At 48.7% G+C, this 14,296-nt stretch overlaps 1 protein-coding gene across 1 annotated transcript in view; it reads left to right on the top strand.

Moving 5' to 3' along the window:
• Positions 1–1,817, top strand: part of LOC107115688 (ly6/PLAUR domain-containing protein 5-like) — a 14,642-nt gene extending 12,825 nt beyond the window's left edge. Inside the window, exon 5 of the mRNA XM_015417446.1 lies at positions 894–1,817. Coding sequence (XP_015272932.1) covers positions 894–1,402 — 509 coding nt within the window. The 3' untranslated portion in view covers positions 1,403–1,817. The remainder of the gene's footprint in view (positions 1–893) is intronic.
• Positions 1,818–14,296: the final 12,479 nt, after the last annotated feature.

Genomic DNA, 14,296 nt, shown 5'->3' with positions numbered 1-14,296 from the left:
AGATGGGGGAGGGTCTCCCACCCACCCCTCCACCCCTCCCCCACTCCCCCAATCAAGCCTCCGCCACCCCCCGCGGATCCCTCACTTACCCCGGGAGGCAGTGGGGGGCTCTTCTGCCCTCCCACGGGCCGCAGCGCTCCGGCGCTGGCCTGGGGAGGTGGTGGGAGGGCCTCTTCTGCCCTCCCATGGGCTGCAGCGCTCTGATGCTGGCCCTGGGAGGTGGCCAGGGGGGGCTCTTCTGGCCTCCCACGGACCGCAGCGCTCCGGTGCTTGCCCAAGGAGGAGGCGGGGGGCCGCAGCGCAGGGAGCTGGGAACGGGGCTTGCTGCCACCGCCATTTGTTATGGCACCTGGGCTCCTGGAGCGGCGCTCCGGCGCGCTCCAGCCCCAAAAGACCCCTGCACGCACTTAACCACTACACCAAACTGGCTCCCGTGTAGGCATGCCAGTGATGTCAGGAGGAGGTGACACTCTGGTTTTTGGGCAAAAATCTATGGTTTGAGGATAATTTTACCATAGAGTTTTGGCCAAAAAAGCAGAGCACTGCCTCTGACATGCCCACATCACATATTACCTACCCTCCAACGTAGCCATTTTCTCCTGGGGAACCAGTCACTGTAGTCTGTAATCCTGGGAGAACTCCGAGCCCTCCATGGAGGCTGGTGGCCTTACTACAGTGTATCAGTTTTGCCCCACTGGTGCTATAAATTGCCTCTCCCGCTGTCATGTGGCATTGGGGGCTCAGTCACCCAGAATGCCTTTCCCCTCGTGTCAGGCACTCTTTGTGGTCTGTCATTTGGTCGACTCAGCAGCACTATTCCCTCTGTTGTTGCATTGCATTCTGGGGAAACCCGGCCTGCCTCTCTGCCCAGCCTGACTCTTGACTCCCCTTAGGAAACTTCACTACGTTTTTCGAAATCAAGACCTGCCAAGGCCCATCCTGTAACGTTCCTGAGAGCCAGTCCTTCGGCCCCATAGAGCTGCGTCTGAGGAGCTCCTGTTGCCACGGCATGTTATGCAATGGGAAGGTGGTTGCCTCTCAGGTTCAGGCTAACAGCACAACAGCACCTGCCCAGAACGCAACTAGGCCTCGTGAGGAAGATGACCTCACTCACCCTACAGTTTCCCCAGAACACAGCATCACGAATGACACGAATGACGCTTTCGCAGTGCCTGAAGAGGTCACCGTCACACCTGACTACGAATCGGATAGCAACACAACAGCAGGGACTCGACAGAATCCGTTGTATGATTATGAGGAAAATGACAATGATACCCAATCATCAGTCAGCACGAATAACACACTAAATCCACGAGCGTCTAATCTGGGTCCCTCAATGCCCAGCCTTCCATTTGACGTCTTGCTGGTAGCCCTGGGGATTGTGATCCTCAGGATATGGTGATCCACAGTGCGGTTTGGGGGCACCTTGAACTCCTCATGTGTTCAAGGGCATGTTGCGGAGCAGAAAGGCAAGAAGAAGGTGGTCTCCAGAGGGCCCCCCCCCCGGCCTGCTTTATCTGCTTCCTTGGTCTACCTTGGCAGCACAGCTTTAAACAAATGTAGAGTTTAATAAAGAGGTTCCTCGTAGCAACAGCTGCATTTTAACTGGACCTTTTTCATCCTCTTTCATCCTTCTAGCCTGCTATAAATTCAGGAAAAGGCTGGTATGTGGTTGGTCCAGGACAGTCTAGAAGACTGACCTGGATCCAAGCCTGGTATTGTTATCACCGTTGTCACCGTTTCTACCCTCTAACCCTTTTGCTCAGTCCTTTTGGACACCACAGAGTTCCAATTCTTCTGTGATTGTATTATCCCCCCCCCCCAGCTTCTGATAGGTACCAAAGGGAAAACAGTTTTAACACAAGAAGCTGCCTTATATCCGGAGTCACAGTGTTGGTCTATCCAGGTCAGTGTTGGTCTGTCCCCACCAGCAGTTGATCTCCAGAGCTTTAGATAGAGGCCTTTCATATCTTCTTTTTCATCTCGTTCATATCTTCTGGGCATGGAATAGGGGTCATAAGAACATAATAAGAACATAAGAGATGCCAATGTTGGATCAGGCCAAAGGCCCATCCAGTCCAACACTCTGTGTCACACAGTGGCCAGAAATACCAGTGCCATCAGGAGGTCCACCAGTGGGGCCAGGACATTAGAAGCCCTCCCACTGTTGACCCCCCCCCCAAGCACCAAGAAGACAGAGCATCACTTGCCCCAGAGCCCCTATCTATACCTTGTGGCTAATAGCCACTGATGGACCTCTGCTCCATATGCTTATCTAATTCCCTTTTGAAGCCGTCCATGCTTGTAGCCACCACCACTTCCTGTGGCAGTGAATTCCATGTGTTAATCACTCTTTGGGTGAAGAAGGGTCACTGAGGGTTTGGCTTTTTGTGTATTTCCTGCATTGTGCAGGGGTTGGACTAGATGACCCTGGAGATCCCTGAGATTCTATATCACCTCCTAAACAGGCCTTTTAACTGGCCTGGCGATGCCGGGAATTGGACCTGGATCCACCTGCATCCAAAGCAGATACTCTACCAGAGAGCCACAACCTCACCCTGTTCTCTTATCCAGGCCCTGGGCATTTGTGGCTCAGTGGGAGAACCTCTGATTTGCATGCAGAAGGTCTCAGGTTCAGTCCCCAGGATCTCCATTTAAGAGGACCAGGTAGGAAGTGGCATGAAAGACCTCAGCCTGTGATCCTGGAGAGCCACTACCAGTCAGAGTAGGCAAGAGACTGACCTTGATGGACGAGGGAGTCTGAGTCAGTATAAGGCAGCTTCAGGTGTGTTAACCAGGCTGGATGAGTGTTTTGCTGAGTATTGCTTTTATTGGCTACTGAAGTGCCTATTAGATGCTACATAAATAGTTGGAGCTGCGGTGGCTCAAGTGGTGAAGACGCTGAACTGCAGGCTGTGGAAGGTCGGTAGTTCAGCAGTTCGAGACCCCAGTGTGCCGCATGACGGAGTGAGCTCCCGTCTCTAGTTCCAGCTCCTGCCAACCTAGCAGTTCGAAAGCAAGAAATTGCAAGTAGATAAACAGGTACCCCTTCGGTGGGAAGGGAACAGCGTTCCGTGCGCCTCGGTGTTTAGTCATGCCGGCCACATGACCACGGAAACGTCTTCGGACAGCGCTGGCTCTTCGGCTTGGAAACGGAGATGAGCACCGCAACCCTAGAGTCAGACTCAACTGGCTTTCGAGCAAGGGAACCTTTACCTTTTTAACTAGTTGTCGTTGTTGTTTTACTATTGGTGCTTTTATTGCTTTAATGTTCTTCCTGCTACTCCCTGCTTTCACTGATGGAGGGAGGGGGGTAGATTTACATTTCGTGATTTTGTGTGTGTGTTCTCCTTGTATGCCACCTTGGGAGCCTCACGGCTGTGAAAAGGTGTGGAGATAATTTCAATAAATGAATATATGGATAAATGCTCCCATGTCTTGTAAGTTTGCATATGACACCCTCTCTCTCGATTCTTAATGCTTCCGGCATTTCCCAACCACACAACTGCTTTCCCATATGAGTTTTTGTTGCAAGCCCTGTAGCTAGGGAATTCTTTGGGAGGGGGCCTCAGGGGGGCCTGCCAGCTAATTAAATGAAAGTACAGTGCAGGTGGTAAGTTTGGGGGCAGCCCAGGAGGGAGGGGGCCCAGAAGAAACACTAGGGGGCTGGGCCCCATGGGCCCCATGTTAGCTACGGGCCGGACACATTGGCTATGTGTCATCGCAAAGAGCCGACTTCCCCAATGCTTCCTTCTTAGATTGTGAATGTAAAAGGCTATATAAATTTTCATGATTTTGGTTTGGTGCATATATGTTGGCAATCAAGGTTGTCTTTCACTGTCTTTTGGATTTGGGTTAAAGAATTCTGCCATATAGAATTCTGGGTTAAAGAATTCTGCCATTCAGAAATATAAAGCATCTCAGGTTATAGCTGTTCCTTTATGTATGTGACAAGCCCCCTTTTCTTCTTTTCTTTATCAGAAGAAATAAAGATTTTCCCTACTTTTTAAAATTCCAGGTACTTTTGATCTAACAGACTTATATGAGTTTCTCGCAAGCAAATCACATCTAATTGCATCTTCTTCAGTTGCTGAAATATCCTTCTTCTCTTTTGTGGTTCATTTAATCCATTGACATTGATAGAGATAATTTTAAGTTTCTTCCAGTCCATTTTGTGATTGTGGTTGTGTGGTTGCATCATCTTTACTCTTTTGTTTAAATCTTGTAACTATTTGAGACGCAGGGATCTTTTCTTTAATTCTCTTTGTCTTTGGGTTCCTAATACATCCTGATATTTATCTTGGTCCTCATCTTCTTCACTCTCACTTTTCCCTTCCTCAGGATCTAGAGCCATTCTGTGTACTTTTAAGAAGTCTTCTACTTTAAATACCAAATTAATTTTGAACCTTTTCCCTTTAAAAGTGAAGAAAATGCCTTCTGGGAGCAACCATCTGAATGTAATTCCATTTTTTCCCAAAATATCTGTCCATGTATACGTTTTTTTCTCGCTAACTTCCTTGAGGATTTTGATTTTTTTATTCTCAATCTGTGGAGGTGTAGTATTTGCAGTTTTAAGAATTTCATCTCTAAAAGTCCTTTTATGAAATCTCACGTGAATCTCTCTAGGAAGATTATTATGAAAAATTGTGAAGGGGTAACTACATCTAGGGATAAAGAAAAGAAAACCACAACTAACTAAAAACCCCAGAATAGGAGATCATCACAACAGCTTGTATAAATGTTAATCTTAAATTGCTAATATCACTTTGAACATAGTCAGCTATGCTATTTTTTTTTGTCTTTTTATCCAATGTTTTAACCATTCAAGAGAACCCCCAGAGCACCCCACAAGAAAACTAAAGTTTAAAGGCACACTTCAGAGTCCTTCAGCCTTCATTTTGTCTTATCTTTTCTGATCCTCAGTTTGTATGTACGCTTGGGGGCAGCTGCCCCCTTATCAGAAAGAGAGTCCTTGTCGGAAGACCCTGAGTTCAATTCACCATTGGATTTGCTGTCATCTTCTTCCTTCTCGACCTCGGCTGGCTCTCCCAGCTGCACTTTCAGGAACTCACATGCTTTGAAAACAGAGTCAATCTTTTCTTTTTTATCTTGTAGTTTGAATATGACCTCTTCTGGAATTAACCATCTGTAGACGACGCTGTTTGTTTGAAGAAAAAGGATTAAATCTTTATATTTCTTTCTCTTTTGCCTTATTTCGAATGGAATGTCTTTTAGAATCCTGATAGTGTTGTCCCCGATTTTCAAGGGTGTTCCTGTAGTTGCTTTCAGGATAGAGTCCCTCACGTGTCACTTTGAGAATCTAGCCACTATTTCCCCAGGCAGATTATTCTTTTTGAGGATCTATAGACCACATCCATTTTGCTTACAAGATACTCCACTTTCAAATCTGTAACTGGGGCTAATGCTTCACTCAGGAGTTGCTTTAGCTTCTCACCTTTTAATTCTGGGACCCCATGAAACCATAGGACCATATTTGCTTTCTCCATTAGCACCAGTAAAAGCTGTGATTCTTCAGAGACTTGTTTCTTTTCCAGCTTTTGAAACTTTTTCTTAACTTTTTTGGCATTGGCGTCCATTTCCTTCACCTTCTCAGCCGTTTGCTCCGTTATTTTTAAAGTCTCAGTCAATTGGAGCTGCTGAGTTGCAAGATTCTGATTTGGATTCGTCAGTTGTTGTTCGATGTTAGTCATCTGGTCCAGCAGAGGGCGCAAGGACTCTTATAACCTTGAAGACCAAAGAAAGTTATCAATGTTTACAAAAATTTTAGAGCAGCCAGTACTTCTGAAGTGAAAGCTTTAACAGTTGCTAAACAAAACCATTCCCAAAATATCCAGTTAGAACCTTAATGCACTGGCAGAGCAAGAGACACAATATGTAACACAATAAGATATCAAGAACTCAAAATAAAGCTACAGAATTCATAAACTATATTTTACCCGATGGGGTTGAAAGGAAGAAAAAAAAAGAGGGGAAGGGAGGAAAAATGAAACTTCTATCTTCTGTCTTTGAGGAGGAAGCCAGCCCAGACAAAGTCACTGTCAGTTTATATTCCTTCAGGCCAAAAAAGTTACCCAATTTGCAGTAGATGTATTATATATAGAAGCCCAAATAGCATGGAAACAAAAGGATCCAACCCCCCTCAAAAGGAAAATTATTCCCAAGAGTAGAAAGGTAGTATATTCCAAAGGAGGTTGTAATGAAATATGTTTCAGTCATTTCAAAAAAAAAAAAAAGGAAGCCCAAGAAAAATGAGAAGAAAAGAAGAAGAAAACACCAGGAACCAAGCTGTGAACCAAAAAGAAAAGAAAGGGGGGGATTATGATATCCAATTGCCAGTCAGCACGAATAACATGCTAAATCCATGGGCGGCAAACCTGGGTCCCTCAGCGCCCAGCCTTCCATTTTACCTCTTGCTGGTGTCCCTGGGGATTGTGATCCTCAAGATACGGTGATCCACAGTGCGGTTTGTGGGCACCTTGAACTCCTCACATGTTCAAGGGCATGTTCTGGAGCAGAAAGGCAAGAAGAAGGTGGTTTCCAGAGCCCTTCCCCCACCCGCCCGGCCTGCTTTATCTGCTTCCTTGGTCTCCCTTGGCAGGACAGCTTTAAACAGATGCAGAGTTCAATAAAGAGGTTCCTCATAGCAATGGCTGCATTTTAACTGGGCTTTCCTCTTTCATCCTTCTAGCCTGCTATAAATTCAGGAAAGGGTTGGTCCAGGACAGCCTAGAAAACTGACCTTGATCCAAGCATGGTATGGTTATCACCATTGTCACCCTTTCTACCCTCTAACCATTTTGCTCTGTCCTTTTGGACACCACAGAGTTCCAATTCTTCTGGCGACTGTATCATTCCCCCCCCCAGCTTCTGATAGGCAGAGGTCATTTCGGAGGGGGGATCGCAGGGGATCGCAGTTCCCCCGAGTGAGGTGCGAGGGGCGGGGCACATGACAAAGCCCCGCCCCTTGCTTCTGGCCGCCCTGCTTCTGCCCGTCATTCAGCCAGGAGGAGGCAGGAGATGAGGGAGGGTAAGTTGCTTCCTCCCTGCCTCTCTCCACCCCTGTCTGTTTGGGGTCAGGGAGGGCCATGGCGGGGCTTCCTCGCACTCCCGCCGGCCTTGCAGCTCCACCACTGGGCCCCTGATGTCAGGGGGTGTGGCATATGCTAATGAGTTATGCTAATGAGTTCCCCTAGCTCTTTTTCTACGAAACTACCCCTGCTGATAGGTACCAAGTGAAAACAGTTTTAATACAAGAAGCTGCTTTAAACACGGAGTCAAAGTGCTGGTCTATCCAGGTCAGTCTTGTACCCAACAGCAGTTTTAGATAGAGGCCTTTTATATCTTCTTTTTCATATCTTTCTTATCTTCTGGGCGTGGAACAGCAGTCCCTGGGAGGAGGAGGAGGAGAAGGAGGAGAAGAAGGAGGAGGAGATTGGATTTATACCCCGCCTTTCACTACCCGAAGGTGTCTCAGAGCGGCTTACAAACTCCTCTCCCTTCCCCTCCCCACAACAGACACCCTGTGAGGTAGGTGGGGCTGAGAGAGCTCTGACAGTAATTGTTCTTTTTCAAGAACAGCTCTTATCAGAACTACGGCTTGCCCAAGGTCATCCAGCCAGGGGCAAGTGAAGGAGTGGGGAATCAAACCCGGTTCTCCCAGATTAGAGTCCATGCACTTAACCACAACACCAAACTGGCTCACTGGCTCACTGGGGCTCACTGGGGGTGTGGAGGGGGAGGCATTTGTGTATTTCCTGCATTGTTCAGGAGGTTAGACTAGATGACCCTGGAGACCCCTTCCAACTATATAATTCTGGGATTCTATATCACTTCCTACCCAGGCCTTTTAACTGCCGATGTCAGGAACTGAACCTGGATCCATCTGCATCCAAAGCAGATACTCTACCAGAGAGCAATGGCCTCACCCCCGTTTTGTTATCCAGGCACTGGGCATTTGTGGCTCAGTGGGAGAACCTCTGATTTGCATGCAGAACGTCTCATGTTCAGTTCCCAGGATCTCCAGTTAAAAGGACCGGGTAGGAAGTGGTGTGAAAGACCTTGGCCTGAGATCCTGGAGAGCCACTACCAGTCAGAGTAGACAAGATTGACCTTGATGGACCGGGGGGTCTGAGACAGTATAAGGCAGCTTCAGGTGTGCTAACCTGGCTGGATGAGTGAGTGTTTTGCTGAGTATTGCTTTTCTTGGGCCCCGGTCACACGGCAAAGTTGCCGTGGGAGAGGCACGGGAGTCCCACGGATTTCCCCGGTGTGATCTCACCCCAACATTTGGGAAGTGCAGTGCTCCCGTGGCGAATCCGTGGCTCCCCGCCAAAGGTGCAGAGTTAAAAACTAGTACCTACGAGGTACTAGTTTCCTGAAACCGTGGGCCAAGGGCAGGTGTCTGATCGCGTTCCCGGTGGACTTACGTGGCATCCGGTGCCCACCACTGTTCATCTCCGCAGGTTGCGCAGCAGCGTCCAGCAGCGCATGCGCACAAAGTGCAATTGCCAGTGCGATCACGCGGCGCGGCTTCTGTACCGTGCTGCAGGATACCCGTCTGATCGGCATTTCCCCTGAACCACGGGACATCCACCAGGACGTGTGCTCGGGCAGCCACGGCATTAGTTTCCTCCGGGGCATTTAGCCACACCTTCTCCCCCCCCCCGCGCGATATCTGGCCCGTATGACCGGGGCCTTGGTTACTGAAGTGCCTATTTGATGCTACCTCCTTAGTTTTATCTGCTGCATGGGTTTGTTTGTTTTTAAATTACTATTGGTGCTTTTATTGTTTTAATGTTCTTCCTGCATTTCATGATTTTGTGTGTGTGTTCTCCATGTACGCCAGCTTGGGAGCCTCACTGCTGTCGAAAGATGTGGAGGTAATTTCAGTAAATGAATATGTGGATAAATGTTCCTGTGTCTCGTAGGTTTGCACATGACACCCTCTCTCTCGATTCTTAATGCTTCCGGCATTTCCCAACCACGCAACTGCTTTCCCATATGAGTTTTTGTTGCAAATGGCACTTTGGTTATGTGTCATCGCAAAGAGCTGACTCCCTCAATGCCTTCTTTCTTAGATCGTCTTGAAGCATCTCACCTGGCAACGACAAAAACAACACACACATACACACTGAATGCAAGGCAGCCAGTGATACTCGGGCCTCCCTATTTATACAGGCAATGCAATCACACCTCTCCATCTCATGGTGCACCGAGCAAAGCATTACCTGAAGTTTTAACCCCCAAAAAAGGTTAGGAAAATTTTTGGAAGCACAACATCAGTATCAGAAAAGGATGCAATGATAAGATAGAGCCACTAGAGGGCCAAAGTTACTCAGTGAACATCCACTTCAGTAGAACAAATGTAGAGTGCAGTGGCACCTTTAAGATCAACAAAGGTTTATTCAAGGTACTAGGAATAAGGCCCATTGTGGAAATAAATACAATGAGCTCTAGAAAGAGGCTCTGGGAGAGTGCCCCAGCCTTGGGCACTCAGTGTCAGTTTGCTGTGGCAACCTCAGCAGGGTATAATGACATAGAGTCCACCATTTTCTCTAGGGGAACTGATCTCTGCCCTCTGCCAGTTGTAATTCTGTGTTATCTCCATCCGTCTCCTGGAGACTGGCAACAATGGTTCACCATGAGGCAATGGCTGGTTTGGAGGGTGGAGTCTATGGCATTGTACCTGTCTGAAGTCCCACCCCTCCTCAAACCTCACCCTTTCTAGGCTCCACCCCTCAAATCTCCAGAAATTCCCCAACCTGGAGTTGGCAACCCTATCTCCCAGCCAACCTACTGTCAACCTACTGTTATCTGCCCTATGGCTTCAGCTTTCCATCTCCTCCCCCTCCCTCCTAGATTGCAGTTGTAATTCTGAGTGATCTCTAGCCCCCACCTGGAGATTGGCAACAATGGCTCTCCATGGGGGAATGGCTGGCTTGGAGGGTGGAGTCTATGGTATTGTACCTGTCTGAGGTCCCACCCCTCCTCAAACCTCACCCTCTCCAGGCTCCACCCCTCAAATCTCCAGAATTTCCCACCTGGAGTTGGCAACCCTATCAGGACTGGCCCCAATGAGTTTTCTCCCAAAGGCCAAAATAGGTGTGGAAAGGGCCTTTTAGTGACAGAACCTGGTTGCCTAGCAACAGGCACTGAGGAGAAAGGACAGCTGCCAGCTTTGATTAGGGAAATACCTGGAGATTTGGGGGGTGGATCCTGTGGAGGGCAGCATTGGGGGGGATGGAACGACTCAGCAGGGGCTAATGCCATAGCGTCTACCCTCCAAAGCAGCCATTTTCTCCAGGGGAACTGATCTCTGTAACCTGGAGATCAATTGTAACAGTGGGAGATCTCCAGGTCCCACCTGGAGATTGGCAACCCTAGGAGAAAGTCAGCCGCACAGCAGGGGTTTGAAGAGAATGGTTTGATGGTTGCTGGCCCACTTCATTAGCTAGCCAGCCAGCCATGGTGGAGCCAAAAAGGAGATAGAGCAGTTTTAAATTTATTCTGACAGGAAAGTGACCAAGTTGGCAGTGGGTGGGGGAGGGGGTTATGCTGAAATGGCAATGCAGCGAGCCAATGCAGCCAGGGGATTGGCAGACCTTAAGAGTGGCAGTTGAGGGAGCCAAAGGCTGAGGGAGCGTGTGGAACGTTGAGGAAAGAGGGACACAAAACCTCTTTTATATATAAGGAGAGATGAGCTTTCGTGTGAATTCATACCTAAAAACTCATGCCTTGAATAAACCTTTGTTGGTCTTCAAGGTGCCGCTGAACTCTAGATTTGTTCTACTGCTTCAGACCAACACAGCTGCCCTCCTGGATCCATCCTCTTCAGTGATGGCAACCCCAGACCAGGATCTGGCTGACCTGGGTTCACATCCCAACTCCATCATGAACCTGTTTGGGTGACCTTGGCCCAGTCAAGTTCCCATTTCACCCTAGGCTACCTGACAGGGTTGTTGTGAAGACGAACGTCCTCAATGCCACTGACAACACTTTATAAAATACATCCCCATCTCTCCCTCCCTCCCTCCCTCCCAGTATATTCTCCAATATATTTGTCCCCATCGCCGAGTGCCTGTTTTAAGACCCCCAATAGGGTTGCCAACCTCCAGGTGGGGCCTAGAGACCTCCCAGAATTACAGCCAGATTTGAGTCCAGTGGCGCCTTAGAGACCAACAAGAGTTTATTTTTATTTATTTTATCTTACTTATTTTATTACATTTATATCCGCCCCTCTCCGCACAGCAGGCTCAGGGCGGGTTCCATACAAACTGATCTGCACAATGCACAGATTTACAATTAAAATTAGGAACATAAACATCAATTAAAAATTAAGCAATAAATCAAAATTAAACTTTACAGTATGCCTCGACAGATTATGTTGATGCTGGTAATGCAGGATCTCTGGTGACTGGGGGAGGAGCCCATATCAGACGGAGGCCCGCTGCCTCAATTGGCAGAAGAGCTCTGTCTTGCAGGCCCTGCGGAACCCAGTACTGTTCTGCCTCATCGTCTCCCTCTAGTCCAGGGGTGTTGAACATAAGGCCTGGGGGCCAGAACCGGCCCATCTAGGGCTCTTATGTGGCCCGCGAGCCACTGATGCGAGGGAAGGAGTGCTGGGGGGGAGTGGGTGGAGCCACTCCAATTGTGGCTTCAGCACGACAGAACAGCCTTGTCTGCAGCTGTCAAGCCGCGTGGGAGCATCTGCCCAGTGGTGCACTGCTGCCTCTCCAGTCCGCCTATTTGTGTTTTCCTCTGCACACCCCCTCCCAGCCCATGGGGCCTTGCAGTGAGGACACACCAACTCAGAGCTGACTGTCTGCTGTCTTTTATACAGTTTCTGGCTGATTTCACACAAGAAGCTGCGCTGCCATCGTGCCTCCCTTTGTCCTGTTTCCATTGGTCAATTTCCCACTTGAAGCTCCACGGCCGCATTTTGACCCGCGGCTTCGCCCGATTTTCCCCATGGTTTTGTGAGCCTCAAAAAACAGGATCATGAAACCGCGGGGAAAATCGGGTGGAGCTGCGGGTCAAAATGCAGTCGCGCGTCTTCGAGCGGGAAATTGACCAGTGGAAATGGGGCAAAGGGAGGCGCGATGGCGGCGCAGCTCCTTGTGCTAAATCAGCCTCCATCTCCAGTACGTGACCAGTACGTGACCCAACGAAGTGACATACATGTCCTATCCAGCTGTAATGTATCCAGTCCAGACAAGTCCAGAGACAAACGTCGAGCTTCGCTCCAAGAGACAATGGACTATGCGAATCCTTAGCCCACTCCAATCAGGGGGCTAGGTTCCCGGCCGAGAGCCTATGGGACTCTTGGCCACTGTAAATAACCTATAGGGACGTAGGGGTGTGTTTTGGGTGGCGGTTTCTCGGGGGATATAAGCCGGCCTGCGAGCCGCCCAAAGTCGTCTCGTTCCGGATAGAATAAAGTACGCTTTGCTGAAATCACTCTCCGTTTGCGTACTTTTCACCAGCCCTCGTAACAAATGAGTTTGACACCTCTGCTCTAGCCTTTCTAACTGCTAACTCCACCCTCCACCACCATCACCACACCCGTCTCCTTCTATTTTGTAAACCTTCTGGGCTTAATTTTTTTAAAATAAATAGTTTTTCTGGCCATTGTCTGCTGCTTCCCCTCCCTGGTTTTTTGAGAGGCGTTCGATCTTCTCAGGCTGGTATCCTGGTGCCCGGACATTTCCAAGGGAAGCTTTTTCATGGCAGGGGGAACAATCTTCTCCCCTCCTGCCAGTCAAGCCAGGGGTAAGGACCCAGCAGCTAAATCTGGCTGTGAAGCCAGTCAAGGGCCTCAAGGGGAAGTGGGGTTGCCAACTTCCAGATGATCCCAAAAACAATAGGGAACCCATAGTGTAGAAATATCGCTACAAACAATACCCACCAAGGGAAGACCATCTACAATTCACGACTATGTTCAAAGCTATATATTACGTTCATCGAAATACAAAGAAGGGTTAGTGGTCACCAGTGTTCCCTCTAAGCTGAGTTAGTGTGAGCTAGCTCACAGGTTTTTAGCCTCTGGCTCACACATTTTTTTGTCTTAGCTCAGGAAGGAGGGCTCCAGAGCAGTCTAGTGTATGCAGTCGCCAGGGCTATTTTTGGGCAGGAACGCACAGGAACGGAGTTCCAGCTGGATCCTGAGTTGGCCATACCCAGCAGGAACTCATTAGCATAATAGGCCACACCCAACAGCAGAAACGCATTAGGATTGGCTACATTAGGGGTGTGTGGCCTAATATGCAAAGGAGTTCCTGCTACAAAAAAAGGCCCTGGGTTTTGACAACAACAAGGTAAACAGAATAAGAAGCAAAAGGTGGGTGTAGTTGGATAACCACACTTATGGTAACATGGGGGTGCGGCCTAATGTGCTAATGAGCTGTGCTCTCAGGGGTGTGGCCCAATATGCTAATGAGTTCCTGCTGTTTGGTGTGGCCTATTATGCTAATGAGTTCCTGCTGGGCTTTTTCTACAAAAAGAACCCTGGCAGTCGCCAAATCGCTCACTCACAACTTTCATGCCAGTAGCTCACAAAGTGAAATTTTTGCTCACAGGACTCCACAGCTTAGAGGGAGCATTGGACTGGTCACAACCCAATAGAGTACGTAAACATAAATCCAACAATTTGCTCATAACAACTAAACATGGTTTAAACAAGAAGCATATTCAAGACCAACAGTAGGCTCTTCTGTTGTTCCATACATGAGTAGTGCCCATAAACCTCCAAACATAAAGTAAATGTAACAGAAGAAGCCCACTGTGGAAAGAATAACAGCCGGATGCCTCTCCCAGGTATAAATCGAGCGTTTCAATGATCTCCAACAGCGGCTGGTAAGACGGAACCCAATTTCCAAAATAACATAGGCTCAGCTCAAGGACTTCAATGGAATCCTAGGGTTGCCAGCTTCCAGGTGGTGGCTGGAGACAAGAGACTCCAGTCCCCTGGAGAAAATGGCGGCCTGGGGAAGTGGGTTCTATGGCATTATACCCCATTGAACGTCCCCCCCTCCCCAAACCCCAACCTCCCTAGGCACCACCCCCAAATTTTCCAGGTAATCCCTGACCCAGAGCTGGCAACCCCAAGAAGTGGAACGGATGATGGATGAAATAAGGATTGCGGCGGGTGTAAAGGCAACCTGCTCTCCCCCCTCCCGCCACCTTCCTGAAAATAGAAGCAAGCTTTTGCCTCACACAAAACTCTTCCTCCTCAGGAAGTGTGGTGGAGGAACCGGAGCTGCTCTACCGGAATGCTGTG

The sequence above is a fragment of the Gekko japonicus genome, unplaced genomic scaffold (assembly GCF_001447785.1).
Source record: "Gekko japonicus isolate JY-2015 unplaced genomic scaffold, Gekko_japonicus_V1.1 scaffold2860, whole genome shotgun sequence".
Classification (NCBI taxonomy): Eukaryota; Metazoa; Chordata; class Lepidosauria; order Squamata; family Gekkonidae; genus Gekko; species Gekko japonicus.
This window is presented reverse-complemented; position numbering and strand designations above follow the sequence as displayed.